We start from the raw sequence: 26,508 nt of genomic DNA, 5'->3' as shown, positions 1-26,508 counted from the left end.
TGATCAAGCAGCATATTCAGCCTCTCTATTCAAAATGGATCACGCAGAGTAGTAAACATGGCAAGTTTCTGCTTACCATAGCCGTATTGGGTCAAATGAGAGATAATCGATGCTACTGGGCCTTTTCTAAAAGTAACGTAGTGCTTTATAATATAGTTTAAAACTGAAGACCTCTTTAGGGGCATTTCACTTTTATGCATCTCACCTAAGGACCTCAAATTTCTAGGCCTGCTTAAAGATTGCTTTTTTTTTCCTTTTTTTTTTTTACAGGATTTTCTCAGGAGGTTACATTCGCAGAAAAAGCTGCACAGCCATTTGAATGCACTGCATTTTGAAACATCCGTTGCATGAAATTGGAGGCTAAAAGCTTGCTATTATCATTATATTTCATAGGGAAGTTTGCATTGGAAGCATAAGTCCTCTTATCTGAGCAGGCTATTGAAATCGGGTCTATGACAATTCTCTACGGCCAACTCTCTACAGGACAACTTGCCAGGGCCATCTCGCCACAAGACAACCAGCTGCAGGATAATTCACTGTGGGACAAGAGTTACACTGATATCAAAAGAAATGGTGGAATAGAATCATTAAAGAAAGGAGGGACAGAACGAAATGTGAATGGCAAAAATTAAAATGATTTTTATTTATCTTAAATAATGAAATAGAATTGTTAAATTGTCCCCCAGCGACTTATCCAGTGGGGAGTCGGCTGTGGCAAGTTGTCCCATTCCCACTGCAATCAACCATTTAAGAGCCAAAATTAAGCAAAACACCCTTCCAGTTATCCACAGTGGCATACATCATCTTTTACAAAGTGGTGAGCGAGTGATATGGATGAGCTGGTGATCTGCAATCAAGTTTAGCTTTGCCCCCTCCACTGTGGCTCCAATGGATGTCTCCTTCATCTATTCTTCTTTTTAAGAAGACTTGTGCATAATTTGAAATTATACGCATGGCATCACTAAGCACAGCCCATCGGGAGCAACATAAAGACTGTGAGAACCACCAGCTGAAATTTCAATAGGTATAAATTAGCCTTCCCAGGGCAGTTTTCCACTTGGTCCTTATCTTGAACCAATGAGAGAAAGATGGATCTGCTCTACACAGTTAACTCGATCCTAGCGGCCAATGTCAAGTTACACGGATCATCCTGAAGTACTACATACTTCTCAGTAATTAGGGATTACTCGCTAAATCATGTTAGGCAGTTGTGGGCACCAGGTTGATGCAACCATAGGGGCTTTCATACAATCTATGAGAGAGAAGGAAGAGAGACAGAGGGCTGAGAGCTTCTGAACAGATCAGATCTGATTATGCAAAAGAACGTCTTGGTGCAAAAGATAGATCAAGGTCTTTGGGGTTCGCTACCTCCACACTCATTTGATGCTCCAATGGCGCGCCAGAGAAAAGAGGAATCTGTACAACTTACCCATCATATAGAACAGAACGATTCAGCTACACAGAGAGATGCTGCGAAGTTTGGCTTAAAAGGGTATCTTCCTAGCTGTACTGAAAAGAAACCCAGTTTCCATTTGCTGATACAAGCATAGCGGGTTTTAAATGTTTAAAGAGGGTGTGTGTGATGTGAATAATGTGCTACACACTTAAGCTAGACAGGCTTGATCTTATCAATATGATAATACATCAGTTCACCTAGTGACTCTGGGAAATTTAACCCTGCAATAAATCTCTCCAGCAAATTCTCCAAATCTAGGCTTCATTTCCATAAACAATCCCAAGACCTTCACACCAGCCAGAGGATGCAATTCAACGACTTCATACATCATTTCTTTCCCGATATAAATAGATTCCACACTGGCCAGATTTATCCTACACAAAATCAACTTGCAAAGTAGCAGCTGTGTGGGCCAGCCTGCGTGTGTGAATCTTTTGAAGGAAATTAAAAAAAAAAAAAAAGGAGATGTTAAAGGAAGGGCTGAAAAAGATAATCACTTTTGAAGACAAGAGGGGAAGAGGGCACTAAAAAGACTTCAAAATGTGTCTTCCAAGATGGTTTTTTTTTTCCTTTTCTTGGAGTCCTAAATAGTTTATATATAACGATGCCATTTGAATAAAGGAATTTCAAGTCAAATTGTCCCCGCGTATGTTCCTACATAAACTGGAGCCCTCTGCATCCATTGGCTATGAGTTTTCAATATAACACGTTCTTTCCATGTTTAGATCTTTCATGCCACAAAAAGCACTTTTTCCTTTCTCACACCGAAATGTGATTTACAATCATAGAAGAGTAGAAGATATACCTCAGAGATCTTCTAGTCCAACCCATGCTTAAGGCCAATTTCCCCCAAAGTGTTACAGTTCTCCAATTTGCTGCAATTTTTAATTCTGATTTTCCCACGTGCAGCCGACTAATTTTCGGAGTAACGCCAACCAACCAATGAACTGACCCAAAACTGGTGCAGAGTTTAAAATTGAAAACATTACGGTCCTTAGTAATTGGGGTGGAGGGGGGGAAAGGCACCCTCCTAGCCAATTTGCTGGTAGCTTAAAGGGATCTGCACCAAGCTACTCATGCCCAGAAAGGAAGCAGGAATAGCACAACATCAGGGAATTAGAAACCTTTCTTAATCGATTCCATCCAAATGTGAAAAAAAATAAGAAAAAAGGGTAGGAGGGAGAGAGACAAATGCTGTTGTTATCTTAAGAAATGATCCCCCGGTCATTTAATGCTAGAGAGAAAAATTGTCAGCCTGTGCAGGTTTGTCAGTCCAATAAGAAATCTAAGAAGCAGGTTGAATAAACATGCCCCTTTCTGAAATCCTTGACCAAAAAAAACTGCGCTTAGCAGAGTCCACAGACCTACAATTTCCCAACAGACAGCACAGCCGCTATCCGAGCTGGATTTCTCCCGAGAACACAGTCAGAAGCACCATGATCGCGAATCCCGTCAGGAGTCCAGCGTTCTGAATCGCAAATGCAATCAAAGCACTTCCGCTCCTTTCGTCTTCTTTGCTGACTTCATTCATCTCTGGGAACTTACAGATCAAGAAAATCAAAATTAGGGTGGCTTTCCTCCCCCTCCCTCCCCCCCGGTTTCATTCTACAGCAAATGCAAAACTTTTATTTTTTTTTTGCAAGTTGGTAAATCAAACAGCATTCATTCCAATTTCCAAACTGTCACGATGCAGAATAAATAAGCCATTTTATAAAGCACAGATGATGTTAGCCGTGATCAGATGTTAAGGCTTCTCACGAATGAAGGCAAATAGACGTGTCCCAAGGTAGTTCAAAGGTTTATTCTTCCGAGCTTTCGGACTCCTGCTAGAACCCATCCTCGGAGAACTTCTCTCTAGCACAGGAGTCAGCAACCTGCAGCTCTGGAGCCGCATGTGGCTCTTTCACTCCTCTGCTGCGGCTCCCTGTCACTCAAAATATGCGTCACAACCACCAATGTGCAACACCTACTGGCACGCAATGTATTGAGCTTCTCAACCCCTGGTAGGCCAACCATGGATAAATCCAAGAAAAGAAAAGTTTCAGAAGAAAACGTTTAATTCAACTACAGATGGTGGTTTTGTGGCCGCTCAAGAAATAGTCAGGCACGGGTTAGGGTTTTGTAGCTCCCGGTGTTTTCTCTTGTGTGGGAAACGGGTCCAAATGGCTGTTTGAGTGTTTAAGGTTGCAGACCCCTGCAGAGTGTATACTTCTCTCTAAAGGTAAAGGTAAAGGTTCCCCTCACACGTATGTCCTAGTCGTTCCTGACTCAGACAGGAGGGGGCGGTGCTCATCTCCGTTTTAAAGCCGAAGAGCCAGCGCTGTCCGAAGACGTCTCCGTGGTCATGTGGCCGGCATGACTCAACGCCAAAGACGCCCAGAACGCTGTTACCTTCCCACCAAAGGTGGTCCCTATTTTTCTACTTGCATTTTTTACCTGCTTTCGAACTGCTAGGTTGGCAGAAGCTGGGACAAGGAACGGGAGCTCACCCTGTTACGCAGCGGTAGGGATTCGAACCGCTGAACTGCTGACCTTTCGACTGACAAGCTCAGCATCTTAGCCACTGAGCCACCATGCCCCTTATACTTTATACTTATACTTATACCTTATACTCTACGTTCTGGTAAAAAGAAGCTTCCTGAAGATGGGCTCCAGCATAAGTCTGAAAGCTCGGAAAACTTAACCTCTGGTCCCAATGACCAATCCAATTTTTCTTGTTTGTTAGGTATTTTATAGAAGAGAAGTTTTAAAAAAAACAGTGGCTTTTTGACCAATTCTTGGTTTGTTTGGCTTTCTTTTTTACAGCTGTGTTGACTGTGACTGTAACTCTGTTGCTGGTAATCCTTATGATTTATATTGATATTGATTGTTCCCGATTGCTTATTTGTACCCTATGATTATCATTAAGTGTTGTATCATTAAGTGTTAAATTGTACCTATGACCATCATTTGTGTTGTAAATGTTGTACCTTTTCTTTTATGTACACTGAGAGCAGATGCACCAAGACAAATTCCTTGTGTGTCCAATCACACTTGGCCAATAAAAATTCTATTCTATTCTATTCTATTCTATTCTATGCTATTCTATTCTATTCTATTCTATTCTATTCTATTCTATTCTATTCTATGACTATCATTAAGTGTTGTACCTTATGATTCTTGATGAACGTATCTCTTCTTTTATGTACACTGAGAGCAGATGCACCAAGACAAATTCCTTGTGTGTCCAATCACACTTGGCCAATAAAAATCCTTCATAAAAGTTATTGCATTACATTCTTGATTAAATTATCTTTCCATTGATATATACTTTTATGGTACTACTCCATAAAAAAATAGTGGTGTTATCAGCTAGTTTTAGAAAATACACTTTTCCCAAAAGGTTTCCACAATTTTGGCCACTACTGTAGGAGTTGTGTGCACCCAACCTATCAGAAGGAAACCCAATGGAGCCAGATGGTTTTCTTTACCTGCCTACCACTTACCATGTCAGCCAACGCAATGTAGAGAAACATCCCGCCTGCTAAAGCGAAGATCCAGTTGGCTGAGAAGTGGCTGCCGGCCAATATCCCAAAGCCCAGGCCCAGGTAGCAACAGCAAGCTGAGAGGAAGTTGAAGAAAAGGGCTTGCTGGATTGTCATCCCAGCATTCAGCAGAATGACAAAGTCTCCTGCAAAGATGAACCACAGTTCCAAAGAAGTTTAGAAGGAAGGGGTTGCATTTGAAATTCACAGAATCAAAACTTTGAAGAGATGTTAATCGATCCGTTGATCCAGAAGGCTTTTGCATTTTTCAAATCAACTTCTCCCATATTATCAATATATGTTTCTGCTGCTGATATGTTTCTTCTTCTGTGACAAACAATCAACATCTTTGTCTGAGCAACAACGTTTTGATGATGACCTGTGTCATCGTTTCAACTCCTACCCTCAAAACGACGCTATAGAGCACTGCACACCAGAACAACTAGACACAAGAACAGTTTTTTCCTGAACGCCATCCCTCTGCTAAATAACTAATTCCCTCAACACTGTCAAACTAGTTACTAAATCTGCACTACTATTAATCTTCTCATCGTTCCTATCGCCCATCTCCTTCCACTTATGACTGTATGATTGTAACCTTGTTGCTGGCATCCTTATAATTTATATTGACTGGTTCCTAATATGATTTGATTGCTTATTTGTACCCTATGACTATCATTAAGCGTGGTACCTTCTGATTCTTGACGAACGTATCTTTTCTTTTATGTACATTGAGAGCGTATGCCCCAAAGTCCTTGTGTGTCCAATCACACTTGGCCAATAAAGAGTTCTAATCTAATCTAATCTATTGTGTAAATCCTGAACATCCACCACCATCCCATGATACAACTACAGGTAGTCCTCTACTTAGAACAGTTCATTTAGTGACTGTTCGAAATTACAACAGCACGGAAAAAAGTGACTTATGACTGTTTTTACATTTTTGACCATTGCAGCATCCCCACGGCTATATGGTCAAAATTCAGCTGCTTCGCAAGTGATTCATATTTATGACCGCTGCAATGTCCAAAGGGGGGGGGTCATGTGATCCCCTTTTGCGACCTTCTGACAAGCCAAGTCAATGGGGAAGGTCGTAAATGGGGTAAAATGCACTTAACAAATGTCTCACTTAGCTGTTGTGTCTCGCCCAATCTCACCACAGCCGGGGCCTTCTTATCTGCTTCCGAACGCTGAAGAATGTCCTAGCATACCTCCCGGCCCCAGCCCTGACTCCATGCCCAGACAGGCTGAGGAGGAAGAAGTACTTCCAGCCCCCAGCCCTGGCTCCATGCCCAGGCAAACGGAGCAACTAGACCCCTCCCCCTCCTCCACAGCATGTGAGCCTGAGGGAGGTCAATTACCAACAGCTGCAGACTGGAGCGACCCTCGCTTCAGAAGAATTGATAGGCGGCGGCGTCAGAAGAAAGGGAGGGGCAGGCCTGGATAAGTGCTGAGTCATGGAGCCACACCCCATGGCCTATATGAAGGACCTGCTTTCTGGCATTCTCTGAGTCAGGCAAAGTCTAAACATATCTTGCTGAAGTCACTTTCTGGTCTCCTGCCTGCTCTGAGGACTTTGCTAGGACTTTGGCAGAGCTGCAGAGGCACGCCTGATTCGGATTTCCCTGACCCGGCCGTCAGCGGAGGAGTGGGACACGACACTTAGCAACAGAAGTTTTAGGATTAATTGTGATCGTAAATCGAGGACTACCTGTAGAGAAAGCTATCTCGTGGTCTGTTAGTTTTAGAATCTTGTGCAATTCCAACCACTCATTTACAAAAATGTTTTGCAAAATGTTTGCATATTCCACAAGCTTGTCTCAGCATAGCCTTGGAGTTTGGAGTGAATATTCAAACAGCCATCATGGCTTACTGGCTACTGATACATGATCTCTAATGAACTTGCTAATCCCGAAAGGCCGAAAGAACTCATAAACTAAATAACGAAACCATCCAATGCCAACATTGGTATCTTCTATGGCCCTGAATCCTCAAAACTGATATTTATACAAAGATATCTACTGCGTTTCCCTGAAAATAAGACCCGGATTTATTATTTTTTTCCTCCAAAAGAGGCATTAGGCCTTATTTTCGGGGGATGTCTTTTTCACTGTCTCACCTCGCGGCGGCAGCACCAACAACCCCACCATGCAGAAGCCCGTTGGCCACTGCCGGCCCACTTCTTCCGTGGCCGCTTGCCGTTCCTCATGTGCAGTGCCCCCCCTGGCCTCAAAGGCCTCTGACAGCAAAACGAAGGTTGGTGCGCCATACACAAGCAGTGGTAAGCGGCCGCAGAAGTGAGCCGGCAAGGCAAGTCAGGTGTCGGGGTGTGGGACTCCTGGTTGCAACTGTCCTAAAGTAAGCGGGGGCACGTGGGGCAGCTCCACCCACCCCCATCCCCACCCTAGCTTGATTTTTACCCATGCGCCTCACCCCACTTGTCAGCGTTCCAGAAAAACCCCAAACTCCAAGTAAAAACTCCAAAGCAAGCAACTTTCAAAGTTCTATTTACTAGGATAGTGTTCTGTCCCCACCCCAACCACAACTAGGAAGACACGCGAGCTGACTATATTTGCCAGCAATTTATTCCTACGACAGATATCAGTTCTGGCAACGAACCTGCGATTGCCTGCCAAGTTCTCGTATCTCCTCAGAAGCCAGCGTAACTGCAGTTAATAAACAGAAATCCAGAAGCCAAATTCTTAGACTTGAAATATTGCAGCCAAAGTTTCCAAGAGTCAGTTTTTGTCCGTCACAAGAAGCTATAGAGCAGCTCCTCCTGCTTTTATACCCTGTGGGGTGTGGCTCCATGACTCAGCACTCTCTAGGCCTGCCTCACCCCTTCTTTTGTTGTTCCCATCTCTCCTTTCTGCGATACCTGGGATTTAACCAGGACTGATTGTCAGCAGCTGGGTCTTGAGGCATTGCCTGGGGGGGGTGGGAGGTGTGGGAGAAAGAGGCCTCATCATTTCCTCCACCTGGCCTGCCTCTGGGACCTGGAGTGGAGCCAGAGAGAAAGGTCCTGCAGAGGGAAGCCCTGTTGGCTCTTTCCCTCACCAGGAGGCCCGGCCTGGGAGCCGAAGACACGACAGATAGGTAAACTGGCACATCTGGGAAAACCCAAATCTGAGAGGTGCAGGTTTTCCCTCAGTAAATCAAAACCCCCCAAACCATCCCCTGACTCTTCTGCCGATCACATGCTCCAATCACCAACCATCCCATCTCAAGACAGCACTCCGACCACTCCTCCTCCAGATGCAGGATCGGCCTGACCTTGACCGACAGGAAGAATGTTATTCTGTCTTAAGACAACCCCTCTACTAAATCCCCCCTCCTACTTTCCCACACATGAGAAAGTGGCAGCACGGATGCTTCCAACCTAGTATGGCTTCCAAAGCTGACACCCACCTCGTGCAACCAGGTGCAACAGAGTGGGATGGGGTAGGGGTTATATTGGGCATGCATGTAAAATTGAGCAAGGACGTATTTTTGGGATAGGTCTTATTTTCGGGGAAACACAGTAGTTTGACAATATGTTAATACAGATGAATGCATACCGTGTTTCCCCAAAAATAAGACCCTGTCTTATATTTTTTTGAACCCTGAAATAAGCGCTTGGCCTTAATTTCAGGAAGGTCTTATTATTTTGGGGCGCATGGAGCAAGACGGGGCTCCTCTTGCCATCTTACCTGATTTCCAGCTCTGTCTCCCTAACCTTAGCCAGAGGAAATGGCGGGGACCAGCTGTGCATGCGTTTAAATATTTTTTCGGGGGGAGTTTATTTTAGCGCATGTACTCAAAAGCCCAATTTGGCTTATTATCAGGGGATGCCTTATTTTAGGGGAAACAGGGCATCACTGAAAACTCATTGATAGTACAATGAGAAAATTTCTTCTACCTTTTCTACAATGCGTAGAAATTTCAGAAATCTCTGCCCTGTTTTCTGTTGTTTGTGGATTTTTATCTAAACTAACAACCCTCAAATCCATCGGACCTTTCTTTGCAAGGCAGATGTTCCTACTTTTGATGGTTCCTTAGTAAGAATTCCACTAAGCGCATCCCTAAAAGGAATTCCTAGGTATTTTTTTCCAGCTGTGAAGCAGAAATGAAGCAGCGCACACACACCTAGCTCATGCGGGAATTCTTCACAGAGAATGGCCACTGAGGTGCTGATGCCCTGGAAGACTGAGACGGTGAAGGAGGCGCCAATTGCCAGCCCATCAATGAAATTGTGAAGGCCGTCACTCAAGGTTATCATCCAAGCCAGAGTGCCAATGTCTGAGTATCGCACCCCTTTCAACCAATAGCACATGCTTTGAGATGCTTGGAGGTCCTGGAAAAAAAGAAGTATGATATTAAGAAAATCCCTTATCATTTTATGACAGGTGAACCAACAATCCTATTGGGCAGGGATTTCCAACCTTGGCAACTTTAAGCCCGGAGGACTTCAACTCCCAGAATTGCTGGCTGGGGAATTCTGGTAGTTGAAGTCCACCAGGCTTAAAGTTTGCCAAGGTTGGAGACCCCTGCTATAGGGAGCCTATGGGGGACAGCATTTGTAGCTCAGGATTTAACTGTGAGGTCTCTGAGCTTGGTGGGTTTTCTTGCAGACATTTGATTACCCAACTAGGTAATTTCATCAGGTAACCCGCATGAGACTCTATATGGGGCCTGCATCATAACCTGTGGTCACCTAATGACTTTACCTCCTATGATGCAATAGGAGACACAGGTACGTAGACTATGAGAATCTAATGCAGGAAATTCAAGTCTTGCCATTGCAACGTTTTCCAATACTGCAGTGGCAAAAGGACCCTTCCACTTGCTTTACTACTGTTCTATTTCACTACTTCACTACTCCTAAGATGGCACAGTGGTTAGAATACAGTCCTGCAGGCTACTTCTGCTGACTTCCAGCTGCCTGCAATTTGGCAGTTCGAATCTCACCAGGCTCGAGGTTGACTCAGCCTTCCATCCTTCCAAGGTGAGTAAAATGAAGACCCAGATTGATGGAGGCAAGAGGCTGACTCTGTAAACTGCTTAGAGAGGGCTGTAAAGCACTGTGAAGCGGTATATAAGTACTATTGCTAAGGGAGGGAGGGGAGGGAGAAGGAAGGAAGGAAGGAAGGATAGAAGGAAGGAAAACAAAGAGAAGGAAGGAAGGAAGGAGGGAGAGAAGGAGAAAGAAGGAAGGAAGGATGGAAGAAAAACAAGAAGGAAGGAAGGGAGGGGGGAGGGGAGGGGAGGCGAGGGGAAGGAAGCCATGTTGGAGCAGTGGTTCAAGTGCTGTATTGCAGGCTAACTTTGCCCACGGCCAGGAAGTTCGATCCTGACCAGCTCAAGATTGACTCAGCCTTCCATCCTTCCGAGGTGGGTAAAATGAGGACCCAGATTGTTGGGGGCAAGAGGCTGACTCTGCAAACCGCTTTCAGAGGGCCGTAAAGTACCGTGAAGCGGTATATAAGTCTAAGTGCTATTGCTGTGCCTCAAGTTTTGCGGGAACGTAACTGCAGACCAGATATTTTATGCAATCCCTCAAGTATTTTAACCTTCCTCTGGGGCAATATGCTAACTTCAATGACACGAGGTCTACTTGTTAAAATTATAGCTTAATAATTTGAACTTGATTTAAATAAACGAAATTAGAAATGGGAATCTTAGCATGCTGGAATGCAAAACCGCAGCTTGAAGCACAAAACATTTATTTCCCAGACAACCTCTAAGCCTGATAGGCACCGCGGATTATTCTCCTAAGAATAATGATGGGGAGCTGCACTGTATTTAAATGTGCCCACACCTATCCAGAAAAAAAAGAAGTTAAAATGAAATAGTATTCTGGAAAAGCAGGGGGAGTGGTGAGAAGCAGACTTTTGGAAAATGGGTGTTTTGTCGGATCAAGGGCACAATGCTAGACATTTTGTGAGAGGGCCCAAACAAGATGCTGTCATTTCTTTTTCTATTCCACCCCCCACCCCCTATTTTGCTCTTTTTATAACAAGGAGAGGAGCAGCGTGATGGCCTAGAGGTGGAGCTCTCGCCTCACAACCAGGAGGCTGTGAGTTCAATCCTAGGTAGCGGCAGATATGTCTCTCTCTCTCTCTCTCCCTGGTGCGCAAAGAGAAAGTATCTGCTGCAAACTCTGCATAGGGGTCAGGAAGGGCATCCAGTCAGTAAATGCTCAGCTCAAGTCATCCTGCAAGAGATTCACAGGACTGTTAAAAAGGAAAAAAAAATACATCGTAACAGAAGAGAATCTGTATCTCAAGATTAAACTGTGGATCTTTGATGCTCTCTCAGCTTGTTTTTCATTTCATTGCCTAATCAGGTAACATCATCAATTAGTATGTGATTTGCTCCCCATTTTTAAAATAGAGGGTTGTGGATGGTGTGATTCTTCTCCCTGGTAGTTCCTTAATTAGGATATTGTTTTTTGCTTGCTAAATGTCAAATGTTAATCCCTGCTTATATAGCTATTGGCTACTGGAGGGGATGTATTCTAGACTTTCCCTCTTAGCTTTTTTACAGTCTCTTCTGAATGGTGTGTAAATGTGATTCACTTCTATATGTCTGTTGATGGCTAATTTGTCTGAATGCCAAGCTTCCAGGAATTCCCTAGCATTTCTGGATTTAGCCATGATCTAGGATTTGATTTTAATATTTATTAAATTCATTCTCCACCCATCTCACTCTTCTGCTCACAGTTTCTCAGTTGAATTTTAGTTGAGTAATGAACATCTGCAAGCAAACCACCAAGCTCAGTGAGCACCGAAGACCCTATTTTTTTGGATGTACGTAGGGCTTGGGGGTTAGTGTTTATTTTGTGTCGACATTGTTTGCCATCTAGAGCCTCTGGCAGTGGTAGTGTGTGTGTGTGTGTGTGTGTGTGTGTATGAGAGAGAGGGGCGGAGAGAAAGAGAGAGAAAGAGGAAGAGAATGAGAAAAAGAGAGAGAAAAAGGGAGGGAGAGAGAGAGAGAGAAAGAGAGGGAGGGATAGATGGAGGCAGGGAAGGGGAGGGAGGGAGAGAGAGAGAATGAGAGAGAGAATGAGAAAGAGAGAGAGAACAAGAGAGAAAGAAAGAGAATGAGAAAGAGAGGGAGGAGGAGGGAGGGAGGGAGAAAGAGCAAGAAAGAGAGAGGAGGAGAGGAAGAAGAAAGAGGAGGAGAGAGAGAGAGAGAAAGAGAGAGGAGGGATAGATGGAGGCAGGGAAGGGAGGGAGGAGAGAGAGAGAGAGAGAATGAGAGAGAGAGAACAAGAGAGAAAGAAAGAGAATGAGAAAGAGAGGGAGGAGGAGGGAGGAGAAAGAGCAAGAAAGAGAGAGGGAGGAGAGGAAGAAGAAAGAGGGAGGAGAGAAAGAGAATGAGAAAGAGAGAGAACGAGAACGAGAGAAAGAGAACAAGAGAGAGGGAGGGAGGGAGAGGGAGGGAGGGAGAAAGAGAGAGGGAGAGAAAGAGAATGAGAAAGGGAGGGAGGAGAGGAGGGAGGGAAAGAGGAGAAAGAGAAGGAGGAGAGAGAACAAGAGAAAGAGAGAAAGAGAGAGGAGGGAGGGAGGGGAGGGAGGGAGGGGAAGGAGAATGAGAAAGAGAATGAGAAGAGAGAGGGAGGGAGGGAGCGAGAGGGAGAAAGAGGGAGGAGGGAGGAGAAAGAGAACGAGAGGGAGGGAGAGATGGGGAAAGAGGGAGGGAAAGAGAATGAGAAAGAGAACGAGAAAGAGAGAGGGAGGGAGGGAGGGAGAGAGAACAAGAAAGAGAGATGGGGAGATAGAGAGAACGAGAAAGAGAGAGGGAGAGGGAGGGAGGGAGGGGGAAGAGAAGGGCTCACTGGCCCCAGAAGGGCCCTCAAGGTTAGGCGACCCTAGTGTAATTTAATCACTGACCTGAACAGACAAGGTGGTAACCACCTTCTGATCAGCAGAGGGATTCTTGCATTCCAAATCGCCGCTCTTATTCGGGATCATGTGATCCAGGTCTCCATTCTGCAGTTTTTCCGTCACACCTTCTTCCTGGTCCTTCTTAGAAGGGAGGGACTCGCTGCTGTAGTGGCTGTGCCCATGAAGATGCTAGGGAGGGCAGAGAGAGCTTCACCAAAGAAGATCCATAACAAGGGTCTCCAACCTTGGCAACTTTAAGCCTGGAGGACTTCAACTCCCAGAATCCCCCAGCTAGCAAAGCTGGCTGGGGAATTCTGGGAGTTGAAATCCACCAGGCTTAAAGTTGCTAAGGTTGGAGACCCCTGGTCCATAACAATGCAACCAACACCACAGATCTGTCTTTTCTTTGCTCTGCTTTTGCCCTGCCTTTCTATGTAAACCTAAATGATTATTTCAATAATCATTAAATATACGAACGGTATATAAGAATGCTCAATACGGTTATACAAGAACAAGGGATTATTTAGAAAGACTGAATTTAATAGCAAGGAAACTGTCGATGCAGAAACTTGTAAACTGTTCCCTTCCCACCAAAGGTGGTCCCTATTTTCCTACTTGCATTTTTTACGTGCTTTCGAACTGCTAGGTTGGCAGAAGCTGGGACAAGTCACCGAAGCTCACCCCGTTAGGCGGCAGCACTAGGGATTCGAACCGCTGAACTGCCGACCTTGCGATCGACAAGCTCAGCAACTTAGCCCCTGCGTTCCTTAACATAATGTTGTTATATTTGTTTTGTATTTTGTATATGTTTGATGTATGTGTATGTCTTCTTCTTTCCTTTTTTTTTCTTTCCTTTTTTTGGTTTCTGTCTTTTTCTATTACGTTTTTGGTTTTAAAAATGTAAAATACTCAATAAAAATTATTTTAAAAATAAATAATTAAATACAGGCATATGAACCGATGTAACATCTATTGAAGGCGGTTTGAAGGATCAAACAAACACTTGGAAAACCCATGTTTAAACAATGCGTCTAGAAGTATTTCGGAAACCAGAAGGTCGGGCAATTGCACCTTTGGTGAATACCGGCTAAGTAGGAAGGCTCACTAGCAGACTTAAAAGTTATCCCTCAAGATAACTGGATTCTAAACCAGGGATCTCCAACCTTGGCAACTTGAACATTTGTGGACTCTAACTCCCAGAATTCCCAGAGTTGAAGTCCACAAGTCTTCAAGTTGCCAAGGTTGGAGAGCCCTGTTCTAAGCTATAGTGGCCAAAATTGTGGAACCCTTTTGGGAGAAGTGTATTTTCTAAAACTAGCTAATAACACCATTTTTTTTTTTGGGAGTAGTACCATAAAATTATATATCAATGGAAAGATAATTTAATCAAGAATGTAATGCAATAACTTTTATGAAGGATTTGCTATTAGAATAGCAGTTACAGTATAAAGAAAAAAAGTGAAACACGTAAAAAAAAACAAGATATACAAAAATTATCACCATAGGAAAAGGTGAGATATGCAAAAATTATCCCCATGTCAATTAATACTTAGCTGGGTAACCTTTAGCATGAATTACGGCCTTACAACATCTTCTCATGGAGTGAACCAAGTCTTTTAGTTCTGCAGCTGTTATCATGTGAAACCAAGATTGAAGGATTGCTTCTATTAACTGGATTTTATTGCTGGGTCGTTTCTGACTAACAAGTTTCTTTAGTCAGCTCCATAGATTTTCAATTGGGTGAAGGTCTGGGCTATTCCCAGGCCATTCCAGCAGTGGAATCTTGAAACTCAAAAAAAAAAAAAAGTGGTGTTATTAGCCATCAAGCCTTCAAAAATATTTTTCTCGAAAGGTTTCCACAATTTTGGCTACTAATGTATTTAGAGTTCTTAACACCGACCAGACCTTGGAAAACATGTGCTGATCTTTTAATACTGCATTAGAGTGACATGAATCATGACATTGTGATTGTATCATGACAAATTAGCTGCTAGATTCCAACGAATGCTTCCAAAAGTCCTTCCAGTACATCGCAGTAATGGAGACATGATGCAACCAAAAGAACTTTGGCCAGGTTGGAGTGACAGGAATCGCCACAACTTGCAAACAACCACACATGAGATTCCAGGATAGTAGCAGTCCAGGTGTGCTGCGAAACTATGGTTTTAATCTCTTGGAGTGAACAGTGGGCCACAAACCTTGAGACTTGGGAGTTCTGGGAGTTGAAGTCCACAAGTCTTAAAGTTGCTAAGTTTGGAGACCCCTGCTCCAAAGGACACTGCTCTCTAATGTGCATTGAACCCCAGTATATTCATCTCCACCTACCTCGTTATCGCACCTAAGAATTACTGGAGATTTTTAACTAACGAATGTAGAGCTAAGTGATGACCTCTCAGAAGATTCATATACTGTAGTTATTAGCCACGGGGTTGTTTTGTAGAGACTACCTTAGTCTGTGCAACCTGCACTTTAGTACTTAATATTCTGATCAAATTAGCAGTTAATTATCTGCTTAGTATAGTCGCACCTGTATTTCTAATTAGTTTTGCCTTAATTTTTGTAATAAATTATCTTTACCGAGTGACCTTTGAATTTGGGTATTTTTGAATTTAGTTGTTTACGTGCAAATTCACACAATATGCTTAATTGGGTTACAAGAGATGGGGGTTAGTATAGAGTCCAGGGATCTCCAACCTTGGCAATTTTGAGACTTGTAGACTTCAACTCCCAGAATTCCTCAGCCGGCAAAGCTGCCAAGGTTGGAGACCCGTCATATAGACTGTCTATAAAAATGAGGTACGTGGCCAGTAAGTTAACCAAGAGAGACTTTGGTTTAACTATAAGCAGATCCAATTATGGAAACAGTTGATCAGGGAGGTGGCGCAGTGGTTAGAGTGCAGTACTGCAGGCTACTTCTGCTGACTGCTGGGTGCCTGCAATTTGGCAGTTTCAATCTCACCAGGATCAAAGTTGACTCAGCTTTCCATCCTTCCGAAGTGGATAAAATGAGGACCCAGATTGTTGGGGCAATAGGCTGAGTCTGTAAAACCACTTAGAAGGGGCTGTAAAGCACTGTAAAGCGGTATATAAGTCTAAGTGCTATTGCTATTTAAAAAATAGCACAGGAGAAACAGGAGAAAGCTACCATGGTATTATAGGCTAAAAGCAGGGGTGCTATTCAGCAGATTCTGACAGGTTCTGGAGAACCTGTAGTGGAAATTTTGAGTAGTTTGGAGAACTGGCAAATACCTCTTCTGGCTGGCCCCAGAGTGGGGAGGGAATGGGGATTTTGCAGTATCCTTCCCCTGGAGTGAGGTGGGATTGGAGACTTTGCAGAATCCTTCCCCTGCCATGCCCACCATGCCACACCCACAGAAGCGGTAGTAAAAAAAATTGAATTCTACCACTGGTTAAAAGTCTTAGGAAGTTACAACATGCCTCTGAGTGTCATCTTTCTACTGTAGATATGATCTACCAGGATGGATCTGAATTACTGATATTGAGTCACCATCCCAGCAACAACACAGCTGATGGCATCCAAAATCACCACAAGGTCCAAAGACGACTTCTCACTAAGCTCTAGCCTTCAAGCAAGATGATCAAAAAATCTCCACGCATATCATTCATTACAAGGTCTACGAGACAAGCTTCATCCAGATAAGAGTGGCTTGCTATTCACTACAGGACACCGTATACAGTATTACCCATTATTATGCACCAAGACAAATTCCTTGTGTGTCCAATCACACTTGGGCAATAAAAAATTCTATTCTACTATTCTATTATAATCCTTCCATTTTTGTTGTTGTTAGCTGCGAAGTCGTGTCCGACCCATCGCGACCCCATGGACAACATTCCTTCAGGCCTACCTGTCCTCTACCATCCCCTGGAGTCCATTTAAACTCATGCCTACTGCTTCAGTGACTCCATCCAGCCACCTCGTTCTCTGTCGTCCCTTTCTTCTTTTGCCCTCAATCTTTCCCAGCATCAGGCTCTTCTCTAGTGAGTCCTTCCTTCTCATCAGGTGGCCAAAGTATTTCAGTTTCATCTTCAGGATCTGGCCTTCTAAAGAGCAGTCAAGGTTGATCTCCTCTAGGACCGACCAGTTTGATCGCCTTGCAATCCTTTTTTTTAGCTTTTTTAGCTTCATAGTTATTCCCATATTTTTATACCTCAGTTCAAAACTGCTCTGTCACAGATGTTTTGCAACATTTCTAGGCTGTGCAACGTAATGGGCACGTAATGGACAATCTGCAAAAGGTCATAATCATTAAGTGTCCCGATTACTTTGTACTTTCCAAATACTTCTTTCTGAAAGTTCATGTAGGCAATCATATTCGGGACTTTCACCCTATGTGTATGTTGGAACAGGCAACAAATTCTTCCCTCAGATATGATTTTCCGTTGTCGTTCTTTATTGATTGTTCCTTCCAATATCTACTCCATGGTTTGCTCAGCTGTTTTAATTCTGATGTGTTCTACCCTTGTTTCTGTACCTGTAATCAGTACTGAAAACTTCAAAAGGGGAGAAACGGAGAATTCCAACAAGCAGGCAGGATCGATCTCATACTCGGCACAAAATATATCCGATATTAAAACCCGAAAGGAAACTTCATTATTTCTAGATGTATTTTTACTATTTTTCCGTTGTAATTGGTATTGAGCTCATGGCTTAAAGCTTTCAGAATTTTTTTGAGGATGTAATAAAAAATTTAATTACAAAAACTTCCCTAAAAAATAATGGCAGGAAGGCTCTTTGGTTTCTTCAAATGTTTATTACAACCTTTCCAGAAAATAAGCAGGGACAGATACCTTCTCTGAAAACCAGTTGACTGCAGACTTGATCAATGTTTCTTGAGCTTGGCACCTTTAAGACAGGGTGGACTTCAGTTCCCAGAATTCCCCAATCAACCATTTCACCAGGCTGGGGAATTCTGGGAGATGAAGTCCACCCATTTTAAAGTTGCCAAGTTTCTCAAACTGCAACAGATCCCTAAAACATGTAATCAAGAAAAGAATGGAAGTATCCTAGGATAAATGCCAGTGGTGAAATGCTACCGGGTCGCACCAGTTCGGAGGAACAGGTAGTGATAGAAACTACCGGTTTGGGCGAACCAGTTGTAAAAAAAAAAAGCTACCGGTTCCTCCGAACCGGTATTTCCGACGATCAGCTGTGCTGCGCGATTTAAAATCGCTAGAAAGCAGGAAATGCTGCTTTCTAGTGAATCTAAATCATGCGGCAAAGCTGTTCTCCCCCTCACAGTTCTATTTACCTTCCCAAATCTCCTTTTTCTGTGCGAAGCATGCGTTTGTACTATGCATGCAGCGCGTATTTGGCAAGCACACAGCACACGCTTGGCGATCACTGCGCATGCGCGGCCAGTGAACCAGTGGCAAATCGGTTCAGATTTCACCACTGATAAATGCTATAGCCACCTTTAAAGCGCTCCATGGCATAGGACCGGGCTATTTACGGGACCGCCTGCTGCCACCGATAGCCTCCCACCGACCTGTGCGCTCACACAGGGAGGGTCTCCTCAGGGTGCCATCAGCCAAACAATGTCGGCTGGCGACCCCCAGGGGGAGAGCCTTCTCTGTGGGGGCACCTACCCTCTGGAATGAGCTTCCTCTGGGGTTACGATTACTCCCCGACCTCCGGACCTTCCGCCGTGAACTCAAGACCTTTCTGTTTCATCATGCAGGGCTGGCCTAATACACTATGGTTTTTAATTGGGGTTTTATCATTTCTCGATTATAGTTTTAAATGGGGTTAGCCAATTTGAATAAGATTTTTAAAATGTTTTTTAATTCTATTTATAAAATTGTTTTATGTTGGCTGTAAACCGCCCTGAGTCCTTCGGGAGAAGGGCGGTATAAAAATCAAATCAAATCAAATCAAATCAAATCAAATCAAATCAAATAAATAAATAAATAAATAAATAAATAAATAAATAAAAGATAACCAGCTGTTGCCTACACAAACATTCCAGAACACACTGTAACGAACTGGGATCTCCCCTACGGACATTTTATGAGACAATTTTTTAAGAAGTTTGATCTTATCAACTTATCAATTGAAATTATCTTGAATAATTTGGCAGAATTTCTACTCCTAATATATTTGGAAGAAATTGCAAATCTTTAGTTCCTTATTACCTGATTATGTCTAATGCTCATGAAAGGAGGGAGGGCTGGATTGGGGAGGGCATGGTAGTAGTATTTCAGTATTTAAGAGTTTGCCCCAAAGAGGAGGGGGGGTGTTAATTTATTTTCCAAAGCACCAGAAGGCAGGACAAGAAACAATGGATGGAAACTAATCAAGGAGAGAAGCAACCTGGAATTAAGGAGAAACTCCTAACAATGAGGCCAATTCATCACTGGAGGTTTTTAAGAAGAGACTGGACAGTCACTTATCTGAAATAGTATAGGTTCTCCTCCTCCAACCCAGGAGGTTGGACTAGAAGACCTCCAAGGTTCCTTCTAGCTCTATTCTGATTGATTGATTGATTGATTGAAAATACAATTAAGTTCTAAAAGGAAAGGAACTAAAGATTGTGTCAGGAACAATTGAGGCTCACCTGATCCTTCTGTTTCAGGAGCATCTTCAGTATTTTCTCAGTGAAAAAAAAGAGATAAAATCCCCCAAAGACAACAGCAGATTTGGAGACATAATCATCTTTTTGTGGATTGAACCCGAAGGCCTGAAGGAGATGGAGAGAAAAAGGGGTTGGCTGTCAAAAGTATAAATAAATAAACATTACCCTCCTCTCTATCTAAAGTTCTCTCTTCTTTTCTTCTCACCTCTAAGGGCAGATCAAAGAGGATCTAAAAAACCCAAAGCCTAAGAAACTACCTGAGAAATGGGTTTCCTGATCATGAGTGGCAACAAATTCGTATAACTATAGTATGTCTCTAAGTTAGCCCACATCCGATGTCATCTCCTCTTGCTAAGCAACTAACAAATGAATCTTTAGCTATCTTTGATTTTGATGTGTTGAAGTTTCTGCTTTTGAGGAGTGCATTTTACACTGCTTGTTTCTGATTATGCTCTGCCTTGTGCACAATTCTAAAACACATTCAACAAGGCGGTTGCACACTCTTCCACTGGAATACATTCCTTCCACATGGAGACCATGTCCAAGAGAAAGCTGGACTTGAATTCTGGCATTATACGTAGAAGGTAACAAAATCAAATAATTTAGCTGGTGAAGTTGTATGGTTAAAAGTAAGAGACAGGACTGTATCAAATAGCAGATTTGGACAGACCCAAGATTCTTATTTTTGGCCTCTTAGCTTGCTTTGTGAGACCACAAAAATTGTCATTTGATATTTGATATTTCAGTTCCATGATGAACCAGCTAATGTGTCATACACAGTATTAGCACGTGGAAGATACGTTTCTTATTCATTTTAGATCAGATACACTGTGGGCCTTGCATGCTTTCATGAGGAATACAGGCGTATCCGGAAAGGCTTGGAACTACCCATCTTTCCCCGAAAATAAGACCGGGTTTAATATTAAGTTTCACCCCAAAAGACGCATTAGGGCTTATTTTCTGGTTAGGTCTTCTTTTGGGGGGAAATACAGCATTAAATGCATCCTGACAATCTAAACTGGGTCTTATTTTGAGGGTAGGGCTTATATTACGAGCATCCTGAAAAATCACGCTAGAGCTTATTTTCCAGTTGGGTCTTATTTTCGGGGGGAAACAGGATATCTGGTACTCTGTGCTGAAAAATCTTCATCACAAAAGCCAGATGAAAAGGGCCATTACCTTTTACGCCCGAAGAAGCCTCCCTCCATAAAAGAGTCTGCTAGAGCAGAGCTCCCCAATCTTTCCAGCTTGGCAGACCACCCCCGGGGGGTGGGGAAGGGAGGAGACGGCTCTGCACAAGTGGCTGGGAAACACACACACGCAGCTCCATTTGCGCAAGCGGCAGGCATGCATCCATGCCGCTCATGCAAATGGAGCACGCGCACACACACACTAACGTGCTGCTCACACAAATAGGGATGCGGACACATACATCTGCTCGCCCATTTCTGCACCCCGGTTCTGAATGGTTCACGGCCCACTAGTGGGCCAACAGCTCTCGCGTTGGGGACCCCTGTGCCGTAGAATGCGGAAACAAGTTACCCACTGCCTATTGGTCTTCCCATAACCCTTTTCTTGGGAAATGACTATGGTCAACGTATTTGCTGCCAGAGCACTTAGCAGAAAATTAGATTAATCTCACTTTGGCTTACACCAGGGGTTCTGCAAACTTGGCTCTTTTAAGACTTGTGGACTTCAACTCCCAGAGTTGAACTCTGGGAGGAACTCTGGGAGTTGAAGTCCACAAGTCTTAAAAGAGCCAAGTTTGCAGACCCCTAGCTTAGGTAAAAGGTAAAGGTTCCCCTCGCACATACGTGCTAGTTGTTGCCGACTCTAGGGGGCGGTGCTCATCTCCGTTTCAAAGCTGAAGAGCCAGCGCTGTCCGAAGACATATCCGTGGTCATGTGGCCGGCATGACTCAACGCCAAAGGCGCACGGAACGCTGTTCCCTTCCCACCAAAGGTGGTCCCTATTTTTTCTACTTGCATTTTTACGTGCTTTCGAAACTGCTAGGTTGGCAGAAGCTGGGACAAGTAACGGGAGCTCACCCCGTGACATGGCAGCACTAGGGACTCGAACCGCTGAACTGCCGACCTTTCAATTGACAAGCTCAACGTCCTAGCCCCTGAGCCACCGCGTCCCTAGCTTACACTACCACAATTGACACAATTGACCCTGTGGTTTTCTGTTGATATGGGATTCCTGCCCTGTTAGATTGGCACTTTTAATCTGTGTTCCTTCCTTGACATTTGTTCTCAAGATGCCAGATTCCAGATCCAAGAGTTAATTTACTCTTACATGAATTTAAAAAAAAAAATCCCTTCCTGAAAGGCAAACGCCTAAATTAATGGTCCATTGTTTCTTTGTGCTAACAGCTCCGCAACCCAATGTTTGGATGGCTTACATATTTCCACCCTAAGTACAAAGGAAGGGAGCTGGATGATTCTGTGTCACTTCCCCTGAAAGCGATGAACGGCTACCACAAAGTAGGTCACACTGCAGACACCACACAATCATCGACAATCGCATGACCCAGGCCCGGAGGCCCTTGTCCTACCTCAGGGATGAGCTGGAAGAGGGCGTTGGAATAAAGCGTGCCAATGGCCAGAGCTATGAAGTAGAGGAGCAGCCGCTTGTAAAAGGTCTTCTTCATGAAAGGAACCACACTGGCCCCGATCAGGGAGCAGAGGGAAATGATGGTCACACAGAGGAAACCGTATCCCCAGACTGCCAGTGTGAGGGTCAACCCCGCCCCGAGGGAATCACAGGAGGGAGAAAGACACAGGAGGAATGAATTCACACCGAGGGATGAAAAGGGGAGAGAGGGAACAGAGGACAGGGAGAGGGAGAGAGGGAGGGAGAGAGGGAGAGGGAGAAAGAGAGAGGGGAGAGAGCAAGGAGGGAAAGGGAGAAGGAGAGAGAGAAAGAGTGAGGGGGAGGGAGAAGGGGAGAGGGAGAAAGAGGGAGGGAGAGGGAGAGAGAAAGAGGGGAGAGGAGAGGAGAGAGAGAGAGGGGAGAGGAGAGAGAGGGGAGGAGAGGGGAGAAGAGAGAGAGGGAGAGAGCAAGGAGGAAAGGGAGAAGGAGAGAGAAAGAGTGAGGGGAGGGAGAAGGAGAGGGGAGAAAGAGGGAGGGAGAGAGGAGAGGGAGAGAGGGAGAGAGAGGGAGGGAGAGAGAGAAGAGAGGGGAGAGAGAGAGAGAGAGGGAGGAGAGAGAGGAGGAGAGGGGAGAGGGGAGAAGGAAGGGAGAAGGAGAGAGAGAAGAGAGGGGAGGAGAGGGGAGGGAGAGAGGAGAGGGAGAGAGGAGAGGGGAGGAGAGGGGAGAGAGGAGGGAGAGGAGAGAGGGAGAGAGAGAAGAGGGGAGAGAGAGGGGAGGAGAGAGAGAGAGGAGAAGGAGAGAGGAGGAGGAGAGAAGGAGAGAAGGAGAGGGGAGAGAGAGAGACAAGATATTTATTAATGATTGATATGCAAATCAAGATTGATTCAGGCATGCGTGAAGCACTCTTGGGCACCGTAGCACTACGCAAAACTCCTTCTTGATGGGAAAGTCCAACATGGTCCAGGAGAAGGGCCTTCTCTACCGGGGCTCCTGCCCTTGGGAACATTTTATCCCCCCCGAGGTGAGATTGGCTCCCATCCTTCTGACCTCTGCAAGGCCCTGAAGACCTGGCACTGGCAGATGACCTGGGTCCCCAATGAAGGAGCATCATCACCCCTGCTGGAGATGGCGGATGAATTATGGGGCAAGCCCACCTCCTTCCCGCTCATCCTGTTCCCCCATCTCGTTTTATTCACTATAATTTTATTTCGATTGGGACTTCCATTGTTCTCGTTTTCATCTGTTAGGATGTTAATGTTTTTAGAGCTGTGAGCTGCCCAGAGTCGTTTCGACAGGAGAGGGGTGGCAAACCCATCAGTCAATCCAATCAATCAATCAATAAAAATGCAAGGGAGGGGAAGAGACCCTCCGCAGGCAATGGAGTTCAATAAGTATAACCTCGCTATATATAAGGGTCTCTAGTATTAATCCAATAATTTGCGCCAGATTGGAAGTTTTGCTAATTTTATGGTGAGGGGTGGGGGGCTCCTCACCACCATCCAAGTCACAGTGTTCAGATTGGTGCTGAAGCTTCAAGTCTCCAGCCAGGTAGACTTCCAAGTTATCTCTAATTCAGTAGTAGGACATTTTCCCCAAATCTGTTTAGCGCATAAGACTCAAGAAGGAGGAGGAAGTGCCAGAACTCAAGAGTGATGCAGGCAAAACACAAGCCATCCCTTGCCTATGCATATGCGCTTCTCCGTTATAGGACAAGCACAGTACTGAAATATTTGTTGCCCGAGGCACAGAGATTCTTAACAATTGATTGGCATCGCCATATTGCATCAGTTTTTTAACAAGGCAATTTGACAACGGAGATGGCACGTCGACAATTATTTCTGTTTCTGTTGGATCACGAAGACGTATTTTAGTTTTCAAGCAACAATACATTGGGTTTACGGTTTGGGAACGCAAATATCCATGAACTCTTATTTTTAAAAAAAAGGATTACACAAAACAATGCTGCAGGTAGCCTGGCATTATCCCTATAAAATGAAAGTTGAAAGGTTTCCAAAGGAATGGTGGCAGATTTCTTTTTATTACTTTCTACCAGGGGTAAAATGTTCCCGGTTCGGACTGGTTCGCCGGATCCGGTAGCGACGGCAGCGGATGGTTAGGAGAACCAGTAGCAAAAATCCCTGCCCCCTCCCCCCCGTGCCCAGCTGAGCCGCGCAATCATCAGAGGGTTTTGTTTTTTTTTAAAAGCATTTTTTCTTCAGCCAAAAAATATGCTTTTAAAAGGAAAAAAAGCCTCTGATGATCGCACGGCACACAGCTGGGATCGTCAGAGGCTTTTAAAAGCATTTTTTAACAACCTCTTTGGCTGAAGAGGTTATAAAAACTGCTTTTAAAAGGCTCTGACGATCCCAGCTGAGTTGCCTGATCGTCAGAGGCTTTTTTTTTCCTTTTAAAGGCAAAAAAATGCTTTTAAAAGAAAAGAAAAGCCTCTGACAATCGTCAGAGAAGCCTTTTAAAAGTATTTTTTTTACAATTTCTTAGAAGCATTTTACTCTACTCATTTACACATTTTATTCTACCAAAAAAATGCAACCTCTTCTTCGGCTGAAGAGGTCGTAGAAAAAAGGCTTTTAAATTAAAAAAAAAAAAGTTTAAAAAAGTTGGCCATGCCCACCCAGTCACATTACCCCCACTCACCAAGCCGCGCCCAGCGAACCGGTAGTAACAAATTTTACATTTCACCCCTGCTTTCTTCTGCTTTTTTTCCGAATGAGAGAAGCCAATTAGTAAGAAGACTAGTACGGAGACTATAAAAATAGTCTTTCCCATAAAGGGCCAAGTGAACTCTCGTTGTGATTCTCACCCTTGCCCGAAAGACATCGTTATCTACTGGTATGCCACCAAAGTTGAGCCAGAATGTTATGGCAGAAGACAATTATGACTTTTAAAACCTGTGACTAGAGTTCATGGCTATATTTAAGACGTCCCCAAAACGTACAATCAAAAACCACAATTTACTAAAGATTAGATCTCGCACAGCTCCAAGAAATCTGAAAATAAACCAATTACTGAAAGAGGAACCAATAAAGAAATCTGAGAAGTCAAGATAAAAGGACGTCCTCCAGTATATCGGTGCCAACATGGCATTCGTTCCTTCCTTTTGCACAAAAAAATGACCTTTACGGTGCTCAGCCATTGTTCTTTCCTGTCTACGTTGTTTTAACAGGCTAAAAAGACACCGCAATGCTAGAAAACCCAGAGTTAAGCGCCTCTCATTTATAATAATGCTCTTTGGAAATGCAACCAAGCTAGCTTCCATTTATAGTCAAAAGCTTATTAAGAGGCGCAATCCTTCAATAACCTCCACTCTTAATATGCACTATGAAAAAAAAATATCAGAGGGGTTTTTTTCCCCCTGGAATGGAGAGCTAAGCAGTTCGACAGTTCAAATCTCACCAGGCTCAAAGCTGACTCAGCCTTCCATCCTTCCGAGGTGGGTAAAATGTGGACCCAGATTGTTGGGGGCAAGAGGCTGACTCTGTAACCCGCTTAGAGGGCTGGAAAGCACTATGAAGTGGTATATAAGTCTAAGTGTTATTGCTATTCTCCTTCCTTCCTTCCTTCCTTCCTTCCTTCCTTCCCTCTACCCACTGCCAGCAGTTCAATCTTGACTGGCTCAAGGTTGACTCAGCCTTCCATCCTTCCAAGGTGGGTAAAATGAGGACCCAGATTGTTGGGGGCAAGAGGCTGACTCTGTAAACCGCTTAGAGAGGGCTAGAAAGCACTATGAAGTAGTATATAAGTCTAAGTGTTATTGCTATTCTCCTTCCTTCCTTCCTTCCTTCCTTCCTTCCTTCCCTCTGTCCACTGCCAGCAGTTTGATCTTGACTGGCTCAAGGCTGACTCAGCCTTCCATTTTTCCAAGGCAGCGGTTCTCAACCTGTGGGTCGGGACCCCGTTGGGGGTCGAATGACGATGTGCCAGGGGTCACCTAAGACCATCGGAAATATGGGAAGTATACTTTCGAGTCTAAGAATCGCGCTCCAATGGTTGACTCCACAAGCCAGCTCTTCAAATCGCTAGCCGAATTCGGCTTCAGGCGTGATGATGAATTAAAAAAGAGAGAAATCTTTGCTCTGATGTCTCCCTCTCAAGCCAGCTGCAATCACTCCCAATCGCTAGCCTAACCTGGCTTCAGGCGCGATAAACTTAATAGGGGAGGAGTCTCCGCTTTAATGCCTCCGTCCTCAAGGCAATCGCAAGCAGTTCAGATTGCTAGCCAGTACGGCTTCAGGCGCGATAAATTCAAAACGAAAATAATTTTATGGTTGGGGTCGCCACATCGTGGGGAATTGTATTAAAGGGGTCGCAGCACTATAAAGGTTGAGAACCACTGTTCCAAGGTCAGTAAAATGAGGACCCAGATTGTAGGCTGCCTCTCTAAACCGCTTAGAAAGAGTTGTAAAAGCACTGTGAAGCAGTATATAAGTCTAAGTGCTATTGCTATGGCT

General features: G+C 44.2%; 1 protein-coding gene across 4 annotated transcripts in view; it reads right to left on the bottom strand.

Annotated features, from left to right (window-relative positions):
- Positions 1 to 421: 421 nt before the first annotated feature.
- Positions 422 to 26,508, bottom strand: part of SLC39A14 (solute carrier family 39 member 14) — a 66,024-nt gene continuing 39,937 nt past the window's right edge. For 3 of the 4 annotated variants that reach the window (XM_058194568.1, XM_058194571.1, XM_058194570.1), the window contains exons 4-9: positions 22,002 to 22,171; positions 19,427 to 19,549; positions 12,855 to 13,037; positions 9,106 to 9,313; positions 4,942 to 5,126; positions 422 to 2,996 (exon numbers count right to left, since the gene is read on the bottom strand). In XM_058194568.1, the coding sequence (XP_058050551.1) occupies positions 2,850 to 2,996; positions 4,942 to 5,126; positions 9,106 to 9,313; positions 12,855 to 13,037; positions 19,427 to 19,549; positions 22,002 to 22,171 (1,016 nt within the window). In that variant the 3' untranslated portion in view covers positions 422 to 2,849. The remainder of the gene's footprint in view (positions 2,997 to 4,941; positions 5,127 to 9,105; positions 9,314 to 12,854; positions 13,038 to 19,426; positions 19,550 to 22,001; positions 22,172 to 26,508) is intronic. The other variant, XM_058194569.1, reaches the window with a different exon arrangement.

This window comes from Ahaetulla prasina, chromosome 9, assembly GCF_028640845.1.
Source record: "Ahaetulla prasina isolate Xishuangbanna chromosome 9, ASM2864084v1, whole genome shotgun sequence".
NCBI lineage: Eukaryota > Metazoa > Chordata > Lepidosauria > Squamata > Colubridae > Ahaetulla > Ahaetulla prasina.
The sequence above is the reverse complement of the archived record's forward strand: the minus strand, read 5'-3'. Positions and strand labels throughout refer to the sequence as shown.